General features: G+C 45.5%; 1 protein-coding gene across 1 annotated transcript; it reads left to right on the forward strand.

Moving 5' to 3' along the window:
• The first annotated feature begins 5907 nt into the window (after positions 1 to 5907).
• LOC136619992 (pancreatic alpha-amylase-like) lies at positions 5908 to 16802 on the forward strand. Its single transcript, XM_066594721.1, has 10 exons — positions 5908 to 6075; positions 9158 to 9304; positions 9900 to 10097; positions 10207 to 10437; positions 11737 to 11870; positions 12455 to 12577; positions 12702 to 12801; positions 12885 to 13006; positions 16204 to 16329; positions 16582 to 16802. The coding sequence occupies exons 1-10, from the start codon at positions 5908 to 5910 to the stop codon at positions 16769 to 16771; spliced, it is 1539 nt and encodes a 512-aa protein (XP_066450818.1). The 3' UTR covers positions 16772 to 16802.
• Positions 16803 to 27182: the final 10380 nt, after the last annotated feature.

Consider the following 27182-nt stretch of genomic DNA (forward strand, 5'->3'; position numbering starts at 1 on the left):
TCACTGTTTGCATAACATGTTGAGCTTGGATGAACCAAAATTAACATTCTGCTTTCCCTATTAGTTCATACATTATTTACAGCAATGTTATTACTCTACAGGTTTATCAGGTAAATGTGTGGAATGTTTAAAAAAAAATGTATATACACATGAGTCTTTTTTTTTCTCCAATGCTTGTGTTTTTAAAACTCCTTTTTAACCCCTTAGCGACCAAGCCTGTTTGCGCCTTAATGACCAGGCCAAATGACATGTGTCACTTTAACATAGAATAACTCCGTAAAGGTTTTGCATATACAAGTGATTCTGACATTGTTTTTTCACAAATTATTGTACTCCATTTAGGTAGTAAAAATAGACCGATAGAAAAGCGCCAAAATTGGAAACATTTTAAAAAAATTGTCATTTTTAACTATAATATGTCTAATATGTGCAAACACAGTTTTTTTTTCATAGTGCACATGAAAATGAGGATTTGCACCCCTAAATGGATACTCCTATTTGTCCCATGTTCAGACCCCCCCCCCCCCCCCCATTGTAGCCCTAATCTTATGTCTGTATGCACAACGGGGCCCAAACTGAAATGAGCAGCCAGTGGCTTTCAGAACAGACATTTTGGTTGAAGGTGTTTTAGGCCCCATTGCCCACTTAACAAATTCATCCAGGGGTGTACTGCGTATTTTGACCCCCCAGAGTTTTTAAATGAATCTAAGTAAAGCTGAAGGAAAAAATGATAATTTTGATTTTTTTGGAAATTGTGTCATTTTAAAATAGCTTTTTTGTACAGCACACATATGAATGAAGACTTTCATCCCAAAATGGATCCCCCTGTTTGTCCTGTGTTCAGAAACACACCCATTGTGGCCCTAATTTTCTGTCTGGATTCATCAAACTTCAGCTGTCTTTCAACTTTTACGTGATTACTATTAGCAATTGGATAACGGTGATCACGTGACCGGGAACCGCTCTCTGCGGCCCTTGGTCACTGCTCCAGGCTCTCGGCTACCTTTAGGAGCGAGGAGCAAGGAGATTTTAAATTTCCCGGGTCCTCCCCAGCTTCTGTGCTTGGGTCCGCCATTCTGGCGGCGGGTGCATGCGCCGAAGCTGGGGAAAGGTCCATGGATATGGATCCCATCGGGGGACATTGCTGGAGGCCTTAGGTAAGTAATTTCACCTCCCCTCATGGATTGGATCTAACATATTTGTCACCTCATTGTCACCCCTGTGCCATGATCATACAACAATGTGTTCGCTTGATAGCTATAGGCCTAACAAAGACCCCCCAGACCCTCCACTGATATCTGCCTTTTAGGCAGGCAATAATGTTTTGGAATACTATGCATTCCACAACATTATGAAAGTAATCAAATGATCAGGGTTTCAAATCCCCTGGGGAAAAAGGGGAAGAAAACTGAGCTTATTAAAGCTTCATAACAAATAATTTCTTTAATTAAGACTTTTTTTTACATAGCATACCATAAAAAAATACATTTTTGGTACCTTTCCAATTGTAATGATTCAAAAAAATAAAGTTAACGTTATTACTTTATTTTAGTGTAATAAATTTAGCAAATAAAGGTAACATCAAATAATTAAAATGCATACCAAAGTGAATTCTGGGATCACACAAAAATCATCCTAAATTAGTTTTACCCCATGATACTACACAGGGTCACCTGCACCCCAATGCACGTTCCGCAGTGGCTTCCTCAGGGGGGTATATATGTATTGCAGTTGAATTGTCACATCCGATCCTTGCTCATTCAGTTGCCATCTCCTCCTGTGTATGTTTTTAATTGTCGTTTTATATTTACATATGTATTAATAAAGTTTGATACTTTTTATTTATTTATTTGATACTGTAGTGACAGTTACAATGATATGAGTGTAGGCATGATAGCCAGTAGGTTTGCAATGCTAACCTCAGCTGCCTAGTCAATTGGAACTTGTGTAGCCACTCCCATCTGTTTTCATTATAAAATCAGTGTAGGCATGATAGCCACGCGAGTGGCTGCCTCACGAATATGAGCTGTATTGAATGTGGGCTGGATCAAGTGTCTTATGGAGTTTGAAAATGGTAGTTCGACAATACAGGAGACAGATAGGCCATAAACTCTGCCTAAATGCTGTCACCTCTATCCTCATCTTTGCTGTTAGTTTCAGATCCTCTTTCCAACGCCCACCTCTGGGGCATTCTTTTCACATTAGCCCCTCTCTACTATCCTTACCCATGCACAGCTCGCATGCGCTCTTTAGTTTCTTAATAAGCCTCAAACCCCCTAATGCCTCTGAGAAACACAACAGTTGACCTCAAAAAACTCCTAACTATCTGCCAACACTTGCTATCTTGTGTCTGCTAGCAGCTGCGGATATCTCTCCCAATCCTGGCCCACCTTCCACTGCTCCTAACTATTACCCTCTACCTGACTCACTAAGACACCACTGAAGCCCAACTCCTGGCCTATGCATGTCCTCTCCTGACCCCTTTAAATGTGCGCTCTGGAACTGCCAGTCAGCATGTAATAAACTCCTCACCATCCACGACTTTTTTACTGCTAAATCTCTAATGCTGCTAGCTCTCACAGAAACGTGGGTACAGCAGTCTGATAAGTCCTACCCTGCTTCACGGTCCTATAACGGACTACAGTTCTCTCATATCTCAAGACCAAAAAACAGGCGAGGAGGAGGAGTAGGTGCTCTTCTCTCCCTGAAATTTACCTACCAGGTCATTCCCCCTGTATTCTCACTTACTTTCCGCCCGCTGTCCATGTGATTATCTGTAATATACTGCCCCCCAGGTGCTCCTCGCCTGTTTCTGGACCACTTTAAGCCTGGCTCCCCCACTTCCTCTCTTACGAAATTCCAACCCTTATCTTAGGTGATTTTAACATCCCCACTAATGACCCCATATCCCATCTGCCTCTCAGCTTCTATCGCTCACCTCCTACCTTTGTCTTTCACAACTCATAGCCTCTCCCACTCACAAGGATGGGAATACTCTTGATCTGGTCTTTCTCCATCTCTGATCTGCTTCCCACTTCACTAACTCCCCTCTTCTGCTCTCGGCCCATAACCTTCTCTCTTTCTCTGTCAAGCTCCCTAACATCTCTCCAGACCCACCTACCTACCATACCTACAGGAACCTTCAGGCCATTCACACCCAGGATTTTGCTGAGTCCCTACAGTCCTCTCTGTCCTCTATCTCACTCCTCCCCTGCCCCAACCTGGCTGCCGGACACTACAACACCGCTCTCAAACATGCCCTGGATGAAGCTGCACCCCCAGTGACCCAAGCCATCCGATGCAGACTGCAGCAACCCTGACTCACGCCTCAAATGCGTTTCATCCGGCGGTGCTCGAGAAGTGCTGAACGGCTGTAGAGAAAGTCGCAAACATCCGCAGACTTTCTCCACTACAAATTCATGCTCAGAACCTACAACCTCGCCCTCCACTATGCCAAACAAGTCTATTTCACCTCTCTGGTCTCCTCACTATCGCACAACCCTAAACGACTCTTTGATACTTTTCACTTCCTTCTCAGCCCTAAATCGCAGCCCCCAGTGACGGATCTCAGTGCTGAAGAGCTGTCTGCTTATTTCAAAAAGAAAATTGATGACATCCGTCAGGAAATAGCCTCCCAAGCTAGCCCCAACCCTAGTCTCATCATCAATACTGCATCTATCTCCTGCTCACTGCCTCTACTCAGACCAACGACAGAGGAAGAAGTCTCCAAATTGCTTTCCTCTGCTCGCCCCACCATTTGCGCTAGCGATCCTCTCCCCTCACACCTCCTCCAGTCCCTCTCCCCAGTGGTTATCTCCCATCTCACCACTATATTCAACCTCTCTCTGGCCTCTGTCATTTTTCCCTCTTTTTTCAAACATGCCATTATATCCCCACTGCTAAAGAAACCGACTCTTGACGCGACTGATGCTGCCAACTACTGACCCATCTCAAATCCCCTTTCATCTCCAAACTATTGGAAAGCCTGGTTTACAGCCCAGCCTCCGACCCCTAGACTCGACAGAAACTGCCCTTGCAAACAACCTCCTGCCGGCCAAATCGAGGGGCGATTCCCCCCATACTGATCCTCCTCAACCTCTCCGCAGCATTCGACACTGTTGACCACAAACTCCTTCTCAGTATGCTTCACTCCATCGATCTAAAGGACACTGCTCTTTCCTGGTTCTCCTACTACCTATCTTACTGCTCCTTCAGCATCTCCTTTGCTGGCTCTACCTCTCCTCCTCTTCCCCTTGCTGTTAGAATCCCCCAGGGCTCAGTCCTCAGCCCCCTCCTCTTCTCCATCTACACAGCCCCTATTGGACAAACCATCAGGAGATTTGGCCTCCAATACCACCTCTACACTGGTGACACCCAGTTATACACCTCTTCTCGTGACATCTCTGCACCTTTCCTCCAAAACATCAAAGACTGTCGGTCCGCTGTCTCTAACACTATGACCTCTCTCTACCTATAAACTGACCTCCTGGTATTTCTGCCCTCTATTAACCGACCTCATCCTAACATCTCCATCTCAGTGTGTGGCACCACCATAACTCCCAGACAGCACACCCGCTGCCTTGGGCTCATATTTGACGCCGATCTCTCCTTTACCCCCTACATCCAATCTCTGGCCTGAACATGTCATCTGCACCTCAAGAACATCGCAAGAATCTGCCCTTTTCTCACCGTGGATGCGCTAAAAATGCCCACTGTTGTCCTCATCGACTCTCAGCTCGATTATTGCAACCTGTTGCTGATCGGACTCCCCTGCTCCAGACTCTACCCCCTCCAATGCATCCTGAATGTGGCAGCCAGGCTCATCTTCCTGTCCAGCCGCTACTCGGACACCTCTGCCCTGTGCCAGTCACTGAACTGGCTGGCCGTTAAATACAGAATTCAATTTAAACTCACTATCTTCATCCATAAAGCTCTCCACAGCGCTGCGACGCCCTACATTGCCTCCTTCATCTCAATCCATCACCCAGCCCGCGCCCACTGCTCTGTTAACGAAATCAGACTGAGTGCCCTTTTAATTCCAACCTCTCATTCCCACCTCCAAGACTTCTTCAGAGCAGCACCAGTCCTCTGGAATGCACTACCAAGAGATATCCGGGCAATCCATGACTCACAAAACTTCAGGCATGCTCTAAACATGTACAACTTCAGGGAGGCAAACCATATCTCCTAAACCAAACCCTTGTATGCCGAATGATAACATGCTCCCTGACCTACTGACTGCAATCCCTATTAGCCACCATCAACTGCCCCTGCAGTCAACCGTTTCTGCCATCACATGGCTTAATGTCTGACCACCTCACTCTCCACCTCGCCATACAGTGCACATCTCCAGCCCCTTTACCTTCTGTATCACCCCATTATTTGTAATATGTAAGCTCGTTGGAGCAGGACCCGCACCCCTATTGTTTCCATTAACTGATTACTATATGTAACCGTGGTTCTGTAATTTTTATACTTTTGTCCTTCTGTATTCCCCCTGTCTTTGTAAGCACTCCAGAATATGCTGGTGCTATACAAATAAAGATTATTATTATATGTCTGCTGTGTGGATCTGTGCAGGAGTTTTTGAGAAACTTGCATTTTATTAGTAGCACACATGCAGAGAGGTAGTGTGTCTATTACTGTGCATAATGAGAAAGCCACCAATCATTGGCTGGAGGTTGGGACGGGTTAAGTCGTACTTGTTTATATGTGTCCTGTTTATCATGTTCACATGATATGAGTATACTATAACTGTGATAAAACATGAGAATTTCCAAAATATCATCAGCTGGCTTCATATATTACAGGAAAAAGTCACAGGTGGTCATTGAGAAACATAAATCATTACATAACTGTCAGTATAAAAAAGCTAAAAGACTCACAGCCTTCACATTGGCAGGCAACATGAAGCTCCTTCTTCTGTTGGTGGCTGTTGGGCTATGCTCAGCTCAGTACAATCCCAACACTAGACCAGGGCGAACATCAATTGTCCACTTATTTGAGTGGAGATGGGATGACATTGCAGAAGAGTGTGAAAGATACTTGGCGCCTAATGGATTTGGAGGAATTCAGGTAAGTAGACACCACCAATATGAATTAGTATGAAATGTTACTTCATGAGTTTTACATTACTTTCTCAACTAAAATTTTCTAAAATGTCAAATTTAGTTAGGTTTATTACGTTGCTTAAACATAACTACAGGAAGATGGCTTTCCATATTGTTATTACTATATTCAGCTCTCTGAGTGCATGTGGATGAAACCACCTTCGGATGCAGCAGCCAATGGCCGCATTGTCCTGCTGATAATGCTCATTGTGTGGCTGTTGGCAGGTGTGGGTGGATGGGGTTTCGGCTGTATGTGGTTAACACATCATGGGACCGCAGCCTAAGGACGGCTTCAAACAGACGGACGCAATACGTAGAGAATAAAACCCAGTGATGTCAATGGGTTCTTTCACAATAACTTTTTTTTGTGCGCATTTTGGTTGTGCGCAATAAAATAGGATCTGCTCTATTTTCCTGCGTATTCGCATACCAAAGGTCCGCGCTATACGCAAGGACATGTGCAATACGCTGCACAAAACTACGGGGAAAAGAACACATCTGGACCTCATTAGGCTAAATAGCGTTTTAAATCAGGGCAGTGGGTTGGATGTCATGCACGTATGAACAGGCCCTGCGTGCGCAAAAAGTACAGTACTATGCTCAGACACGCGCACAAATCAACCTCATATTTGCAAATACGCTTGTCTGAAGAGCCATAAAAGTATTTAAATTGTAAGTTAAATATAAAATCAAATCATAATTTGGATGTCAAAACATGCAATAACTAACTTTTTCTAAAACTGACATTCAAGCTATTCAACTTATTAAACCACTTCACTTGTAAGGCGGCACTCACATAGCCCACTTTTTACTGTGAATCGCGGTACAATGCGTCCATTGATTTCAATGGGGCTTTGCACGCAGACTAGCGCTTGAACGTGGCGTTTCTATTGGAGCGTTTTTGAGCGCAGTCTGCTCTATTTTCATGCGTTTCAGTGCTCTTAACGCACCTCATCACACATCACAATGATGGGGTGCGTTAGAAAATGCTGTCAAACACTGTTGACTGCATTAAAAAATGACACCCGAAATTGTGGTAAAATGCACCAATTTCGAATGTGGTGTTTTGTGAACGCATGTGTGAGAGCTGCCTAAGGGAATGCAAGAGCTACCTTGTAAGAACAAGTGTAACTACAGCTCCAACACCACTCAGTGCTGCCACTTTCCTCCTTCCACGAGAAGATATGAGCAGCACTACTGCTCAGACAATCTGAGAACTCCCATACCTTTATTGATAGAGGAGGGACACTACAGGGAAATGTTCTGTCCCCTGTGTGTGTATAGACGTACGAAGCTCATACAATAAGAATGGCCCAGTTATAGGCACTGGTTTTAGTAAAGTGTATGCCACATGGCATGCACTCACCCTCCTTGCTGGGGCTAAGCACAAGTAGTCCCAGCAGTGCCGCCCAAGAGACCACCAGGAGGGCAAGTACACAGCACAGAGTCTCTGGCTAGGGAAGGACTAGGTCTATGAGGAGGGGAGTCTACCTCCTGCCGGGCGTAGGTGGCGACAGCCGCAGACATCTGTGCGGTACAAAGAGATAGAGCCTTTTCGCAGAAGGAGAGGGGGTCTCCTTCCTGCATGGCAGGACTAAAGTGGGGGTGGCAACAGAGTAAATGCATAGGAGGAAAAGAAGTCACCCTCTAAGCAGGTGTGCCACTGAAGAGACAACCAGAACCAAAAGTGACCAGGGGTGAGGAGCTTTGGCTTCAAGTACGAAGCCGGGTCCAAGTTGGAGAGAGTCTGCTTGGGCAGCGAGTTGTAGTTTGCCTGGGGCCTCTCTATTGCCCAGAATAAGGACATTTGCAGTTAGTGTGGTTGGCTGCTAGGTAGGTTTGGCAGGAGCAACCTTGCATTGTATGCAGTTCAGGAAGCACTGGAACCCAGCATGGAATATTACCCCTGTATCAGGGAGGTCCTCCTAGAAACTAGGGGTGTATAGCTACTGCTACCTGTAAAGAGAACGTGTCAACTATGTCATGCTGCCCTCTCTGAGAGTTGCATGCAGTAAGGGCAGGTGCTGCTGTCTTAAACAAGTGCGTGGTTGGTTATGGTTAGGGAAAAACTCAGACTTTAACCCTAGCAGCATGTGACCTGCAAAGTGCAGCAAGGAATTCAGTGATATTCATGGTATATGAGCTTTCCCACATCCTCCTCTCTCCAGCTATTGATTGACATTTTCTTCCTATGTACATGAAGAAACGCAAGAAATCCTACTGATTTCTTGCACAAATATGCAGTGAAAATGCAAGTTTTCTGAGTATTTACACAAACTTATTGATTTCAATGCGCTATTTCAGTGTGTAATATGCACCAAAATAAGACATGCTGCGTTTTTCATGTGACCGAAAATCGCGAGAAAAATACGCAATTGTGAATAAACCCATTGAAAACAATGGTTCTGTTGACTTCATATTATGCGCATAATATGCCAATACACCTATTTAAATGAGCCCTTATACTATCAATGCATCCTACTGGACAACATGCATCAGGTAATCAGAGGAGTGGTGTGGCCATCTTCGTTTCTCCAGACTCGGAGGGTTGCTTTAGTATACATTTATTAGACATGTACATGCCATTTTCTACTACTAAAAATCACTGCGCAAAAAGGTTTACGCGTGACCACTATATTATGCCAGAAGACGTAGTCCTGCACTGATGTCAGCCGCACACTTTCTAGTAGCGTCATTGACAGCCTCCATTTAACCATTGTTGGACATTTTTTTCCACTATGGGAGTAGACAATGTGCTGAACCTCTATAGCCAATTAAGATGGGTATACTTCAGCTCACTGGTGAGAACTTAAAAATTCAAACTTTGGACAATTTTTTTTTTGCAAAGGTGTTGCAACAATAATCTGATAACAAAGTGTCCCGCTGATGGAACCTCTGGTGATCAGCTGTAATTTGTGCAGAAACCACTGTTTTAATGAATTGTGATATAAACATACCAATAGCTTTATTTTGCACAGCAGAAAGTTTCCTACAATAATTCCCTCATACTACATATACAAATTCATGTTTGTTTCTACATCTTGTAGATTTCTCCACCAAATGAGAATATCGTTCTCAGCAATCCATGGAGACCTTGGTATGAAAGGTACCAGCCTATCAGCTACAATCTCTGCTCTCGCTCTGGTAACGAGCAGCAATTCAGAGACATGGTGACCAGATGTAACAATGTTGGGGTAAGTGTGAATATTATGTAGAAGCCAATGAACATACTATTAAAGGGGTATTCTCATCTCACACATATATTGCATATCCACAGGATATACCATAAATGTCTGATTTCCCATCTCAGGGACCATCCCCTTTTTCCAGAACAGAGATCCAACAACTCTGTCCTGCCTCCATCACTACTGATGGCCAGGATTCTGAAACAGCCAAACTGGCTGTTTAATGCTGCTTTCATAGCTACCATAGAAATTAATGGGAGTTATGGAAACAGTGTAGCACAATGAGCCAGTGAGAACAGCCGGTTTGGCTGTTTCCATAATTTTTTTTATATGGGTGGCCAAGGCTTTACTACAGCTATTGCCATCTCTGTCATGGCTGGCTGCAATGGGAATACCCCTTTAATTATAAGAAATATTATAGTACAGTCATTTCTTTTAGTCTCTGCATTTCAAAGGAATATAACAAATTTGGTCAAACTCTTGAAATTTCTCTCAATCTATAGGATAACTTACACTAGATACAGAAAAATTACAACATCTTTTTTCTATAGTCTACTTTTGCTAGCCATTAATAATCCATCAATTCTCATTCTCTGTTCCTTAGGTATATATCTATGTGGATGCCATCATTAATCACATGTGTGGCTCTGGAGGTGGTGCCGGCACTCACTCAACTTGTGGCAGCTATTTCGATGCTGGTTCAAGAGATTTCCCCGATGTACCCTATTCTGCCTGGGACTTTAATGATAACAAGTGTCGCACCGGCAGTGGAGAAATTGAAAACTATAATGATGCTAACCAGGTATACTTACTTATTCTTACCTGATACAAAGAGTATACATAAAAAAGATCTGTCAATTGTTAGTCTGCTATTGATACTCTGGCTGAAGATATCTAATTTATCTTCATAGGTCAGAGACTGCCGTCTTGTTAGTCTTCTGGATCTTGCCTTGGAAAAGGACTATGTCCGTGGAAAGGTTGCTGAATATTTGAACAATCTTATCAGCATTGGTGTGGCTGGCTTTAGATTTGATGCTGCAAAACACATGTGGCCTGGAGACCTCAAGGCTATTACTGACAGATTGAACAATCTCAACACTAAATGGTTTCCTAGTGGAGCCAAGCCCTTTATCTTCCAAGAGGTAATATTTTCACTTTATATTACCCAGTGTTACAGTTTTTAATGTTTAATTTCTAACAGTCAAAAAATGATTTAAAGCATACCTAACGTTTCAAGTTACTTTTCAGAATAGGATGTCATGTGCTTACATGAGGAATAACACAATTTCTGGTCATTGTATGACTTGTATCCTGCATTTTTAGCAGATTTCTCTTCTGTAGGCTCCATCTTTAATTCTCAGTTTTCCCTGAGCTGATGGGTGGAGAGCCACCGCTATGACCTTTCCCTTACACTGCATGCACAGAGAAGCGGAGATCCTGCTTCCCTAACTCTATCTTTCATGTTCAGAATAGCAGCATGGAGGACATAAGAGAAGAGTTCTAAAGCTGTGTAGATGTGATTCCAGTAGCTGTGAGACAGTAAACCCCTTACTATTATCTGCAGCAGCATATCTGTGTGTTTCCCTGCTTATTTCTCACTTGGCTCTTGCTTCCTCTTCCCTCTCACCTCTCTGTAGACTGTCATGAGCATCATGTAATCTCTCAATGAGCTGTTAAGGCCCATTTAGACACAATGATTGTTGCTTAAAATTCGCTCAAAAGCCATCTTTTGAGCGATAATCGTTGTGTCCAAGCGTGCAGCCATCATGCACTTTTCCTGCACCATTCGTTCATTGCTACCTTTTACCAAGCTAAAAGTCAGCAATGACTCTTATCAGAGCCGCTCGCTGAGTTCTCAGCAGGATACCACTGATACTATTCTTTCAGCTGGTATCCCACTTGGAGTTCTCAGCGATAGTTTCGAGAGCAAAGCAGCTGTCAGCACTCCTGCTGTTCTCGGAGCTATCAGCTGAGCAGGATACCAACTGATAGCTCTGAGAACAAAGCAGCTGTATGCAGGTGACAGTGCTCCAGCTATCTTTTGCATACAGCGGCCACCTTCATTTACACGCTAATAAACTCTTAAGTAGCCAATTAGCTGTTTGAGCAATTTTTGAGCCATCATCTTTCCGTGTAAATGGGACCTAATGTGTCTTTTTAACCAAAAAAGATTTTATCAGTTTTTCAGAGTGAGTGTACCGCTAATATACTTATACTATACCTTAAGCAAGTTTTCGTATAGAGAATTTTCCTATTTACAAAAAATAAACTACAAGCTTTGATGGTAGTTTGGTGCCATAAAAAGTGGTAAAACGGTGATATATGCCATGGCTGTTTTGCACCCAATATTTACTAAATATATGAAAAAATTTGAGTTACTTTTTAAGGATTAAAAAAGAATTTAGGGCATTTACACTTGTTCTCATATCCTCATGGTGTAGGTCATTGATCTTGGAGGTGAAGGCATTTCAACTAGTGAGTACTTTGGAATTGGAAGAGTTACAGAATTTAAATATGGTGCTAAGCTTGGGACAGTTATCCGTAAGTGGAATAATGAGAAGATGCTCTATTTAAAGTAAGTTGTTTCATTAATCAGCACAATTAATACTTTGAGCAATAGAAAGTCTCATAATTCATTACAAATAAAAAGCAGCAGCAGGATATGAGTTCAATTTGGGATAGAAGTTCAGGAACAGATAAACACACAAAATATACAGTAAATATGCAGGAGTGGACAAAAATATGGAAACCCCTATGGGATTTTAATCATTAGCACTGAGCTGCCCTTTTGACACCTGCTTTAATGAGAGCTTTCCTAACAAATTTGTGTTTACTTCACCTCTTGCCCTGCTCTGGGTGGTTTTGGGAGCCAGCTGGTAACAGCAGCTGAGTGGCTGAAACGCTTACCAATGGAACCTTGTTGCTCGGGCAGATGTTCACTTCTGCCCAGCAGCATCTGTGGCATATTACCTCCACTTAAGTCTTCACTTAAGTTATATAAAATTATAAATTATATTTCAATAAGACATGTAGGGACTGATTTTAAGGCATACATTGTGTACGATGTTTCCGTATTTTTGCTCTAAAGTGAACTTATTAGGCATGTAAGAAACTTATAATTTTTAATGTATACTTATTATGTCCACTTCTTCTCTCTAGGAGCTGGGGAGAAGGATGGGGTTTCATGCCCAGTGATAAAGCCCTGGTGTTTGTAGACAACCATGATAACCAGAGAGGACATGGTGCAGGGGGAGCCTCTATCCTCACCTTCTTTGATGCTCGGTAATGTGACTAAAAATAAATAAATATTAATTTTTAAAAAAGAAATATATATATTTTAATCAGTTATATTAATTAACATCTATTCATTATGCTTGACACTTATGATTTCATTTTGGCTTTACAGTATGTACAAGATGGGAATTGGCTTCATGTTAGCTCATCCCTATGGATTCACACGTATCATGTCCAGTTACAGATGGCCTAGAAACTGGGTCAATGGCAGAGTATGACTACTTACAGTACACTAAAGTAGCCTTAGGCTAATCCCAAGTATAAAATCATTTAAAACTGCTACTATTTTTTCTAGGATGTCAATGACTGGATTGGACCACCAAGCAACTCTGATGGTTCCACAAAGCATGTCACTCTCAATGCTGATACCACATGCGGTAATGACTGGGTCTGTGAACACAGATGGCGCCAGATTAAGTAAGTTGTGAAAAAACCCTTTAAAATGCACACTATACTACCACAGTGTGTTTGCTATAGTCTGTTCACCTTCCTATACTTTTTTCTCATTATTTAGAAAATTACCTTCTGGTAATATTGTACACATTGAGTATTTATTTTGACAATTAAAACATTTTAAACTCTTAATGACACAATCTTTTTTTTTTTACTTTTCCTCCCTGTTTTTTAAAAAAAAAAAAAATCATAATTCTTTTCTTTATCCATCAACATACCTGTTTAAGGTCTTTTTTTTGCGGGACAAGTTGTATTGTTATCCAATTAGCATGAATATGACTTCAACCTACAATAAATGTCAAATTCACCTAAACTGCAGTCGCACTGTTATAATCTTGGAATGTCCATAGTGTAAACTTCGTGGGTTGGACCACAAATGTAGAGCACGCTCCACATCTGAATAATTCGAAACTAGGACAAGTGCAGACAATTTAAACATCCATTTAATACAAAGAAGAGAGAAAGAGAAGAAACCAAAAGAAAAAGGCAGTTAATTGGGATAATACAGTATTCAAGGGTTCCACTTGAACAAGTACTTGTCTAAACAATCCTTTTTAAGTGCATGCATTTTCTCATATGAGTTGTGGTCAGAGATCATCTGGATTAGCTCCTCAATGGTGGGAGGCCTTAGGGACCTACAGCTTCTAGACAATAAGAGCTTTGCAGAGAGGAGAATATGGCATGCTAGTCCCCTCACTGGACTGCTTTTCAACAGTAGGATTGCTAATTTAGGTGTTTTGGGAATATTTGTTCCCGTGATCATCCTTAGGTCTCTTTCACACCAGCGCATATCGAGCGCAAAAATCTAACATTTGTGCACCTGTTCAGATGGCATGGGCCCCGGAACATATACGCTGAGGCTGCCATGCTGTTGAGACTTCCCTTTCCCTCCCCTTCGTCGGGTCACCTCCTCTCTCCTCCCCATTGGCTATTTTCAATGGGGTGATGGGGCGGAGCTAAGTGCTGCCCCGTCCCCCCTCCTCCCATTGCTGGCTGTTGACAAGAGGTGGGGAGGGGGCGGGAGCTTAGCTCTGCCCCATCCCCACCCCCTTCCATTGGAATCAGCTGGAGGGGAGGAGAGAAGAGGGAGGGTGTTTAGCAGTCACGCTGCTAAACTCCCTCCCACTTCCTTTCTCTGGTCGCTGTCATTGGCTCCCAAAGGAGCCCATGCAGTGGCCGACGTATTCCGGCCCAAAAGAAAGTTCCAGGACTATCTTTTGGGCCCAACGTAAAAACGCCCTGCACTATATTGGTCGGCCAGGTGATCTGATGCATTGGAATCCAATACATCAGATCACAGCGTATATCGGCCAACCGTGAAAATGGGGGACCGATATACACTCGTGTGAAAGATCCCTGAGGAGAGAGAATGCCTCACTCCAGAAAATAGACAGCTGCGGGCAGCACTAAAATATGTGGAAGAGCCTACCTGCATTACCACACGTTCTGCAGCACTGATCACTTGGAATGTGAAAGGATCAAGCTAATTTCGCTGAGGTATAATACCATCTAGTCAGTAACTTCAAATGTACCTCTAGTACGTTGAAATTAATTGATGATGTATTAGCACTTTCAAAATTAGACAACCACTGGGGAAAAGAGAACTGTTCCTCAAGAGCCTTTACCCAGTTCACAAGATGCGGTCTCTTTGTGCCTCCGGTATCTCCCGCGAGGGCATCATAACACACTCTAACAAGGGAGCGAGAGGCAGGGGTAGAGTTGTTAAGCATCTTATTTAGCTTGCATGGGAATGCCACCCTCTGTAGCTGAGAGGACCCCAGAAGAGAGCAGATTTGTAAGTACTTCCAAAGCAAATTTTAATTTCTCTACGAGGACTGAAAAATGGAGAATCATGTCATCCTGCATTAAGTCATTAATGTAGATAACTCCTCTACTCATCCACCTGTTTGTGCGTAAGTCAGGAATAGGGAAATCAAGGATTCCCAGTGGTAGTTTGGCTATATTTTTTCCCAAATGCTGTTTAGTTTTCCAAGCTAACTGGTTCTATGAGTGGAGAGCAGTCTGAATAGGCGAGGATAACAGGTGAAAGTCTTTTAAGGGGGGTAAAGAGGATAGAAGGGGTTTTAGTACATAGACTATAAGGATAGTTTATCTGGCTCCGTGTGTTATTCAGCACCTTACTAGTTACCACTACAAATCGTGCCCAAGTGCACTGGCGTCCGAACTAAAAAAGAAAAAAATCGAAAATTATAATTACCCACTAATAAGCCCACCAATATTATATGTTATAATCATTAATAAATTCAGAAGGGTCAGTGATCCGGGGATTATTCCAATTGCCAGATTGTAGTCTGGAAGAAATTTGTTTCCCTTAAATGGGGAAAATTGGCTTCTACCTCATTGTTTTTTTTTGCCTTCCTCTGGATAAACATTGGGGGGGTAATAGGCTGAAGTGGATGAACTTATGTCTTTTTTTGACCTTTCATACTATGGTAATTTTTATTATAATGTAGTTATGCTATTCTACATCAGAACAGAGAATACCTCTGTTAGGTTGTGCTGCTTGAGTTTGTTGTTCTACAGGGTTCCAGGAGCACACCTGCACAGGTGAAGATTACTTGAGCTGGCTGGGTGTGGTTATTCAGGTCAGCCAATTTACTGGGTCTGGGTGTAGATATACCCCAGCCTTTCTGCAATGGAGAAGATGTATTTCCTCAGTCTTGTATGCTCTGTGAGTAGTGTCTGGTCAGCTTGCAGCTTGCTGGGTGTGTGGTGTCCTGTGCTGCCTGTTTAGTGTCTTGCTAGAGTAGGGACTGCAAGACACGAGGAGCCTTGTCGGGGCCTTGCGGCTTAAGTTCTTGGCCAATGTACGAATCAATCCCTCACTTTTATATTCAGCTTTACCATCTGCTTTAGCATGCCAGGTTGTGTGGTAAGTGAGTTTGTGCATGCAAGGTGTCAGCTCTGCCTGTTTGCGGGTATCATCCAGCGTGGGTCCGCCTTTATTGAGGTGATCACTCTGCTGGTTAGGTAGGGCCAAGTCATTTTCCCTGCAGCACAGGGTCAGTTTCCCCTAACCCATGTCTTTGGGTCACATTTGTGTGGGCCTGATGCTTAGTTACCCACACGAATGTAACAACTGCATGCAGCACTGTATAAAGGTCTTTCTCACTCAAGGATTTTGATGTTTTTCTTCTCAGGAACATGGTTATTTTCCGTAATGTGGTAGATGGACAGCCCTTCTCCAACTGGTGGGACAATGGAAGCAACCAAGTTGCATTTGGACGTGGAAACAAAGGATTCATTGTCTTTAACAATGATGACTGGTAGGGGACTTGTTTGCCTTTACATAAAATGTAATAGATTAATCACATTAATTACAAGAAGAATTATGGTGCAAAACATTTCCGTAGGTGCAGTTGTCAATGTTTTTAGTACCATAGAACACGTAAACCCATGTCTTCCTGAATTCTGTTCAGTTTATTTGTACACCATATAGCCCTATGATGGTAAAATGCATCAGATAAGAAGATTGGTTCTTACCTTGTTCACATGTCAAGATATTTTGTCTATGTTAGGTACATGGATGTCACATTGTACACCGGTCTACCAGCTGGAACCTACTGTGATGTGATCTCTGGTCAAAAGGAGAACGGTCGCTGCACTGGTAGACAGATTTCCGTCGACAGCAATGGTTCTGCCCGCTTCCAGATCAGCAATAATGATGAAGATCCTTTTGCGGCCATTCATGTTGATTCCAAATTATAATGTTGAATTAAAAAGAAAAACTTAGACCTTCTATACCACATATTGTGAAATGACCTACATGTTCTCTAAAAATGTGTGCGTGCTCTCCCATAGACCTGTAGAGTCATATCTTTGTGCCCACCTTTGTGATCTTTACTGGTGGACATTTTGGAAACCAGGCAGTGGCTGAATATATAAATTACATCCCTTGACTCCCCATCCCCTATAGGAACAGCGCTGTAACTTAGTTTACGGTGTTGTTCCAACACAACTCCCAAATGCCAGCAATCTTCGCAGGAGTGAACTCAACAACTTCCCAAAGTTTCATGGCGATCGGATGAATGGTGTAGTAATGCATAAAGAATAGAGATGAGCGAACGTACTCGTCCGAGCTTGATGCTCGGGCGAATATTAGGGTGTTCGGGATGTTCGTTATTCGTAACGAACACCACACGATGTTCGGATGTTCGGGTTACTTTAATTTCTTCCCTGAGAAATCTTTTCTATATGCGCTCAATGGGGCCGGCGGCAGCAGTGCCAACCCCATTGAGAACATATAGAAGACAAATCGTTCTTCTCTGCCACAGCTGTAACAGCTGTGACAGAGAAGAACGATGTTTGCCCATTGAATTCAATGGAACCGGCAATACAGCCGACTCCACTGAATGCAATGGGCTGCCGGCGATCGCGGGATGAATTGTCGGAAAGGGGTTAAATATATAAGCCCTTTCCTGCAATTCATCCAGAAATGTGTAAAAATAAAAAATATATATATACTCACCTGGTGCCCGCAGACGGAGTTCAGCGCGGCAGGCTGCAGTTCTCCTGAACTGCTCTGAACAGCTGTGAGTAGTATTCAGCAGCCGGGGATTTAAAATCCCCGCCTGCTGAATAAGATGCCTCTGATTGGTCACAGCCTGACCAATCAGAGGCCAGCCCTCACTCACACCCATTCATGAATTCATGAATGGGTGAGTGAGGGCTGCCTCTGATTGGCTCAGGGGCAGGAGAGCTGCCCCTGAGCCAATCAGAGGCAGCCCTCACTCACCCATTCATGAATTCATGAATGGGTGTGAGTGAGGGCTGGCCTCTGATTGGTCAGGCTGTGACCAATCAGAGGCATCTTATTCAGCAGGCGGGGATTTTAAATCCCCGGCTGCTGAATACTACTCACAGCTGTTCAGAGCAGTTCAGGAGAACTGCAGCCTGCCGCGCTGAACTCCGTCTGCGGGCACCAGGTGAGTATATATATATTTTTTATTTTTACACATTTCTGGATGAATTGCAGGAAAGGGCTTATATATTTAACCCCTTTCCGACAATTCATCCCGCGATCGCCGGCAGCCCATTGCATTCAGTGGAGTCGGCTGTATTGACGGCTCCACTGAATTCAATGGGCTAACATCGTCCCTATCCGTTGCTGTGTCGTTCCCATCATTTTCTTGAATTGCCAAGATTTTCACACATGAAAACCTTAGCGAGCATCGGCGAAATACAAAAATGTTCCGGTCGCCCATTGACTTCAATGGGGTTCGTTATTCGAAACGAACACCCGAACATCGCGGGAAGTTCGTTTCGAATAACGCGAACCCGAATATTTTGGTGTTCGCTCATCTTTAATAAAGAACAAACAGACAGACACACAGATAGGCATTCATTTTTATATACATAGATGATATTTCTTGCACTGGATGGGTCACAATTGATAAAGTCTGCAATGTGAAACAGAACAAATTGCGCTGCATGATGTATCCTTGGATCTTTATAATGCTAATCATCTAACTACTAAATAGTCAAGGATTCAAAACAACCATAATGGGCTACAATACTGGGAGAAAGTGGATTACTAGCAAATGGTGTGTATTTACTTAAGATAATACAAAGTGTGCTGTACTTACACTGCCTATGGATTAAGGGCCCTTTTATGCTGCAAGATATATCGGAACGGCACGCAACCAGTAGTGATGGAGCGATCACACGAGTATATTGTTCGCTTGGCATACATTTACACTGAACCATAATTGGGTATTTTTGATTGCTCATTGGATCATAATAAACCCACCTATCTAGTCAACCCTTCTATCACTGATTTCTAATGAGCAAATTGTTACGACGCCGATTTATACCAAAGGATTTGCAGCAGACAAAGAATGTATTTTATGTCTGCATGAAAGATCCAATCAGCAATAATCTAATGATTTCTCACTGATCATTCATTGCCTGCATGTATTTACATCTACAATTGTCATGTAAACCGCTCGATTTAACGATTATTTGCAGGATAATCATTCCATGTAAAAGGGTCCAAAGTGTTAGGCTTTATTCACATGAGAGTTTCTAAGCGGTTATTTAGCCGTGCTTTCACATTGGACGAAAATTGCGACCATCTGAAGCGTTGGCTTCCAATGTATTGGTTCAAATGAGCGATTTTTAGCTGCGTAAAAAACATTGCACCAGAAAAAATAGCACATGCACGACCAAAATTATACGCTGCTAGAAAAGGTAGGTCTCGTCCTATCTTACAGCCTATCTACGCTGGCGGCTCCCATAGACTCTTATGTAAGCTAGAAAAAAAGGGAGGGAGTTTAGCAGTGTCCAACACAGGGAAAAGCTTAAAGGTGCCTCTGTTTAAGCATCCGAAGTCATTCCGAGGATTTATGCCTAAATAGGGGGACTTCCAGGCTGTGGCGTATTTTTAATTAATTTAGTACCAGTTAAGGGTTAGATGATAATGTCACATATCAGATCTTTTGCACAAAGGAGAACTCGTATCTAGTGCTAGATAAATGGAAAACACCACTGTTCTTCTTCCACTAAAAAATAACATAACTGCACCAGAGTGAGCGCCCTCATCCTTCACAACCTGTAAAAGAATTCAAAGTTCGATTTACATTTGCTCTGTATCAAATTCTAGACTGGACCTGGGTGAGTGTTACAGTCAGTAGGAATTCTTCTGCTACTTTGTAACATAGTAATATAGTATGTGAGGCTGAAAAAAGACATATGCCCATCCAGTTCAGCTTATTACCCCCCAATGTTGATCCATGTTGCCATCTCCTCTTTACTAGTTTGTTGTTGGGGCAGTTGTTATACAGCTAAAAACTGATTCATTAGAGTGGGTCAGTTGACCTCACTTTTGCAGAACAGACTTCGTTGATGAGTTCCTGATTGGTTAGAGAGCAGTGACAGAAAAGATAGGAAGTGGTATAAAGTGCTGATGAGTGGAGGAGAAGGTTTCGGTCCCTTACTTATGCAGAAGTGACATGATTATAATTAGAGATGAGCTAGCACCAAAATGCTCGGGTGCTCGTTACTCGGGACGAAATTTTCGCGATGCTCGAGGGTTCGTTTCGAGTAACGAACCCCATTGAAGTCAATGGGCGACCCGAGCATTTTTGTATATCGCCGATGCTCGCTAAGGTTTCCATTTGTGAAAATCTGGGCAATTCAAGAAAGTGATGGGAACGACACAGCAACGGATAGGGCAGGCGAGGGGCTACATGTTGGGCTGCATCTCAAGTTCACAGGTCCCACTATTAAGCCACAATAGCGGCAAGAGTGGGCCCATCCCAACAATTTTTACTTCTGAAAAGCCCTCATTAGCAATGCATACCTTAGCTAAGCACCACACTACCTCCAACAAAGCACAATCACTGCCTGCATGACACTCCACTGCCACTTCTCCTGGGTTACATGCTGCCCCCCCCCCCGCGCATGACCCAGTGTCCACAGCGCACACCAAAGTGTCCCTGCGCAGCCTTCAGCTGCCCTCATGCCACACCACCCTCATGTCTATTTATAAGTGCGTCTGCCATGAGGAGGAACCGCAGGCACACACTGCAGAGGGTTGGCACGGCTAGGCAGCGACCCTCTTTAAAAGGGGCGGGGCGATAGCCCACAATGCTGTATAGAAGCAATGAGAAATATAATCCTGTGCCACCGCCATCAGGAGCTACACACGTGGGCATAGCAATGGGGAACCTATGTGCCACACACTATTCATTCTGTCAAGGTGTCTGCATGCCCCAGTCAGACCGCGTTTTTTTATAAATAGTCACAGGCAGGTACAACTCCGCAATGGGAATTCCGTGTGCACCCACAGCATGGGTGGCTCCCTGGAACCCACCGGCTGTACATAAATGTATCCCATTGCAGTGCCCTGGACAGCAGAGCTAACGTCAGATTAAATGCAGGTGGGCTTCGGCCGACACTGCATGCCCCAACCTGACCGGGGTTTTTAATTCATAGACACAGGCAGGTACAACTCCCTATTGTGAAGTCCCTGTGGACCGACAGCATGGGTGGGTGCCAGGAAGCCACCGGCGGTACATAAATAATTCCATTGCATTGCCCATCACAGCTGAGGTAATGTCATGTTTAATGCAGGTGGGCTTCTGCCCACACTGCATGCCCCAGTCAGACTGGGGTTCTTTAGAAGTGGACACATGCAGTTACAACTCCGTGTGGACCGACAGCATGGGTGGGTGCCAGGAAGCCACCGCCAGTACATAAATATATCCCATTGCAGTGCCCAGCACAGCTGATGTAACGTCAGCTTTAATGCAGGTGGGCTAAAAATTAATTGGATTACACTGTAGGCGAGGGCCCCCAAAAATTGGTGTACCAACAGTACTAATGTACGTCAGAAAAATTGCCCATGCCCAACCAAGAGGGCAGGTGAAACCCATTAATCGCTTTGGTTAATGTGGCTTAATTTGTAACTAGGCCTGGAGGCAGCCCAGTTAAAATAAAAATTGGTTCAGGTGCAAGTTTCAATGCTTTAATGAGCATTGAAACGTATACAAATTGTTTACAAAAATTATATGACTGAGCCTTGTGGGCTTAAGAAAAATTGCCCGTTCGGCGTGATTACATCAGGTTTCAGGAGGAGGAGCAGGAGGAGGAGGAGGAATATTATACACAGATTGATGAAGCTAAAACGTCCACGTTTTGGATGGTGATAGAGAACAATGCTTCCATCCGCGGGTGCAGCCTACGTATTGCTTATGTATCGCTGCTGTCCGCTGGTGGAGAAGAGAAGTCTGGGGAAATCCAGGCTTTGTTCATCTTGATGAGTGTAAGCCTGTCGGCACTGTCGGTTGACAGGCGGGTACGCTTATCTGTGATGATTCCCTCAGCCGCACTAAACACCCTTTCTGACAAGACGCTAGCCGCAGGACAAGCCAGCACCTCCAGGGCATACAGCGCGAGTTCAGGCCACGGGTCCAGCTTCGACACCCAGTAGTTGTAGGGGGCAGAGGTGTCACGGAGGACGGTCGTGCGATCGGCTACGTACTCCCTCACCATCCTTTTACAGTGCTCCCGCCGACTCAGCCTTGACTGGGGAGCGGTGACACAGTCTTGCTGGGGAGCCATAAAGCTGTCAAAGGCCTTGGATAGTGTTCCCCTGCCTGTGCTGTACATGCTGCCTGATCTCCGCGCCTCCCCTGCTACCTGGCCCTCGGAACTGCGCCTTCGGCCACTAGCGCTGTCGGATGGGAATTTTACCATCAGTTTGTCCGCCAGGGTCCTGTGGTATAGCATTACTCTTGAACCCCTTTCCTCTTCGGGTATGAGAGTGGAAAGGTTCTCCTTATACCGTGGGTCGAGCAGTGTGTACACCCAGTAATCCGTAGTGGCCAGAATGCGTGTAACGCGAGGGTCACGAGAAAGGCATCCTAACATGAAGTCAGCCATGTGTGCCAGGGTACCTGTACGCAACGCATGGCTGTCCTCACTAGGAAGATCACTTTCAGGATCCTCCTCCTCCTCCTCCTCCTCCTCCTCAGGCCATACACGCTGAAAGGATGACAGGCAAGCAGCATGGGTACCCTCAGCAGTGGGCCAAGCTGTCTCTTCCCCCTCCTCCTCATCCTCCTCATGCTCCTCCTCCTCCTCAACGCGCTGAGATATAGACAGGAGGGTGCTCTGACTATCCAGCGACATACTGTCTTCCCCCGCCTCCGTTTCCGAGCGCAAAGCGTCTGCCTTTATGCTTTGCAGGGAACTTCTCAAGAGGCATAGCAGAGGAATGGTGATGCTAATGATTGCAGCATCGCCGCTCACCATCTGGGTAGACTCCTCAAAGTTTCCAAGGACCTGGAAGATGTCTGCCAACCAGGCCCACTTTTCTGTAAAGAATTGAGGAGGCTGACTCCCACTGCGCCGCCCATGTTGGAGTTGATATTCCACTATAGCTCTACGCTGCTCATAGAGCCTGGCCAACATGTGGAGCGTAGAGTTCCACCGTGTGGGCACGTCGCACAGCAGTCGGTGCACTGGCAGATGAAACCGATGTTGCAGGGTGCGCAGGGTGGCAGCGTCCGTGTGGGACTTGCGGAAATGTGCGCAGAGCCGGCGCACCTTTCCGAGCAGGTCTGACAAGCGTGGGTAGCTTTTCAGAAAGTGCTGAACCACCAAATTAAAGACGTGGGCCAGGCATGGCACGTGCGTGAGGCTGCCGAGCTGCAGAGCCGCCACCAGGTTACGGCCGTTGTCACACACGACCATGCCCGGTTGGAGGCTCAGCGGCGCAAGCCAGCGGTCGGTCTGCTCTGTCAGACCCTGCAGCAGTTCGGGGGCCGTGTGCCTCCTATCTCCTAAGCTGAGTAGTTTCAGCACGGCCTGCTGACGCTTGCTCACTGCTGTGCTGCCGTGCCACGCGAGACCGACTGCTGGCGACGTGCTGCTGCTGACACATCTTGATTGCGAGACAGAGGTTGCGTAGGAGGAGGAGGAGGAGGGTGGTGGTTTAGTGGAGGAAGCATACACGGCCGCAGATACCACCACCGAGCTGGGGCCCGCAATTCTGGAGGTGGGTAGGACGTGAGCGGTCCCAGGCTCTGACTCTGTCCCAGCCTCCACTAAATTCACCCAATGTGCCGTCAGGAAGATATAGTGGCCCTGTCCGCCTGTGCTTGTCCACGTGTCCGTTGTTAAGTGGACCTTGGCAGTAACCGCGTTGGTGAGGGCGCGTACAATGTTGCGGGAGACGTGGTCGTGCAGGGCTGGGACGGCACATCGGGAAAAGTAGTGGCGACTGGGAACTGTGTAGCGCGGGGCCGCCGCCACCATCATACCTTTAAAAGCCTCCGTTTCCACAACCCTATACGGCAGCATCTCCAGGCTGATAAATTTGGCTATGTGCACGTTTAACGCTTGAGCGTGCGGGTGCATGGCGGCGTACTTGCGCTTGCGCTCCAACACTTGCGCTAGCGATGGCTGGACGGTGCGCTGAGAGACATTGGTGGATGGGGCCGAGGACAGTGGAGGTGAGGGTGTGGGTGCAGGCCAGGAGACGGTTGTGCCTGTGTCCTGAGAGGGGGGTTGGATCTCAGTGGCAGGTTGGGGCACAGGGGGAGAGGCAGCGGTGCAAATCGGAGGCCGTGAACGGCCTTCGTCCCACCTTGTGGGGTGCTTGGCCATCATATGTCTGCGCATGCTGGTGGTAGTGAGGCTGGTGGTGGTGGCTCCCCGGCTGATCTTGGCACAACAAAGGTTGCACACCACTGTTCGTCGGTCGTCTGCACTCTCAGTGAAAAACTGCCAGACCTTTGAGCACCTCGGCCTCTGCAGGGTGGCATGGCGCGATGGGGCGCTTTGGGAAACAGTTGGTGGATTATTCGGTCTGGCCCTGCCTCTACCCCTGGCCACCGCACTGCCTCTTACAACCTGCCCTACTGCTGCACTTGCCTCCCCCTCTGAAGACCTGTCCTCAGTAGGCGTAGCAAACCAGGTGGGGTCAGTCACCTCATCGTCCTGCTGCTCTTCCTCCGAATCCTCTGTGCGCTCCTCCCTCGGACTTACTCCAATTACTACTACCTGAGTGATAGACAACTGTGTCTCATCGTCATCGTCCTCCTCACCCACTTAAAGCTCCTGAGACAGTTGCCGGAAGTCCCCAGCCTCATCCCCCGGACCCCGGGAACTTTCCAAAGGTTGGGCATCGGTTACGACAAACTCCTCCAGTGGGAGAGGATTCGGAACCATTGCTGCCCATTCTGGGCAGAGGCCCGAGAACAGTTCCTGGGAGTCTGCCTGCTCCTCAGAATGTGTCATTGTAATGGAGTGAGGAGGCTGAAAAGAAGGCGGAGCAGCAGCCAGAGGATTCAGAGTTGCAGCAGTGGATGGCGCAGAATTCTGGGTGGTCGATAGATTGCTGGAAGCACTTTCTGCTATCCACGACAGGACCTGCTCACACTGCTCATTTTCTAATAAAGGTCTACCGCGTGGACCCATTAATTGTGAGATGAATGTGGGGACGCCAGAAACGTGCCTCTCTCCTAATCCCGCAGCAGTCGGCTGCGATACACCTGGATCAGGAGCTCGGCCTGTGCCCACACCCTGACTTGGGCCTCCGCGTCCTCGCCCGCGTCCACGTCCTCTAGGCCTACCCCTACCCCTCAGTATGCTGTATTACCAGTAGTGCAGAAACAGAACGCTGTAATTAAATGTGCCGCTTATTGGCCTGTGGTTGGAGGCTGACTTCGCTTACGGAACGCACAGCAGAGGCAGGAAAGAATTTTGCGCAAGCCTGCTGTAACACTTAGCTGGCTGCGTATGAATTAGGACAACTACCCCCAGCAGAGACGCAGTACAGTCAGGACGGTCACAGGCAGCCCAAATAGATTTTTTTTCCCAAATTTTTTTGGAAAAGCCCACTGCCTATATAGACTGGATATGTCTTTCACTGTCCCTGCCTCACCACCACTACTGGTCCTGGACTATGTAAAATTACTGCAGACTGTTTCACTCTGGACAGGATGACAGCGGTGATGTAAGAGGCAACGCAGAGCCAGGAAAGAATTTTGCGCAAGCCTGCTGTAACACTTAGCTGGCTGCGTATGAATTAGGACAACTACCCCCAGCAGAGACGCAGTACAGTCAGGACAGTCACCAAATAGATTTTTTCCCCCAAATTTGTTTGGAAAAGCCCACTGCCTTTATAGACTGGATATGTCTTTCACTGTCCCTGCCTCACCACCACTACTGGCCCTGGACTATGTAAAATTACTGCAGGACGCAATGCTCTGGACGCAATGCTCTGCACGGCCGATATACAAAAAAAAAAAATGTGCAACACTGCAAAAAGCAGCCTCAACAGTACTGCACACGGTCAGATGTGGCCCTAAGAAGGACCATTGGGGTTCTTGAAGCCTAAAATCAATCCTAACACTCTCCCAATAGCAGCTCCGGCATCAGCAGCACTTTCCCTGATGTCTGTCAGAATGCATCTGTGGTGAGCCGCGGGAGGGGCCGATTTATATACTCGGGTGACACCTGATCTCGCCAGCCACTCACTGCAGGGGGGTGGTATAGGGCTTGAACGTCGCAGGGGGAAGTTGTAATGCCTTCCCTGTCTTTCTATTGGCCAGAAAAGGGCGCTAACGTCTCAGAGATGAAAGTGAAAGTAACTCGAACATCGCGTAGTGCTCGCCTCTAGTAACGAGCATCTCGAACACGCTAATACTCGGACGAGTACGTTCGCTCATCTCTAGTTATAATGTCATTGCCCAAAAGAACTGCCCTCGTGATCGGGAATAATGCAGAGTAAGGTAAAAAGTTCCTAAAGCATACTAGCTGCCTTGTGGGGGCTATAAAAATAAATAAAGAGAAAACTTATGTCCCTTAAAGCTTATTGGATTATGGAACTGCATACACATGTCCCCCCCAAGGTGCAAATTCTAAGTATGATCTCAAGTATTCCTAATTGACAGTCAATATGTCAACTGGAGTGGATTTTCCATCTATTATGTGGTTTTATCACTGCCACTAGTATGTATAAAACAGCTGCTGTTGTCTACTTGCAGTATGCTGTGACTAATGCCCGGCTCACACAAACGGGTCGGATTCTGCTTGCAAAGTGGAAGACTTGCGAATGATCGCGGAAGTGAATTTCGCATGGTTGTGTATGCGTGTGGTTTTCCACATGGAAGTACACATATGGACAGCATATCGTACGCGTGGAAAACCGAATAAACGTGGCATTCAAATACAAAGTACTCTCCTAAGGAGTGACAAGGAAACCTTTGCTAAATTTAGTTAAAAAAAAGGTTGCCTCTAACTCTGTCTGTCACTCTTAGGCTGTAGTACCACCCACATGTTACATTTTTGGTGTAATCTTCAGGATGGTGCTAGCAGTGGCGTTGGACTGCAGCTAACCCCTGTTGCACCCAAAGATACCCTCAGGCAGGCAATGAAAAAGTAGTTGGGTGTATAAGGGAGGTGAGTGGTGCCTTGCATGACTCCCTTACACAGAAGAGTGTCTTGCAGCCACTGACATAATTGCTTGATGACTGTGAAGTAAGCCTTGACCCTTCGGATCTAAGGCCTGGCTGGTTAGATGGACAGTGAGCCATGGACAAGCATGTATGGATCCTGTTCAGTCACTGACTAAGCAGATTAAAACTATGTCTATACAGGATCCAATGCA

The sequence above is a fragment of the Eleutherodactylus coqui genome, chromosome 3 (genome assembly GCF_035609145.1).
Source record: "Eleutherodactylus coqui strain aEleCoq1 chromosome 3, aEleCoq1.hap1, whole genome shotgun sequence".
Classification (NCBI taxonomy): Eukaryota; Metazoa; Chordata; class Amphibia; order Anura; family Eleutherodactylidae; genus Eleutherodactylus; species Eleutherodactylus coqui.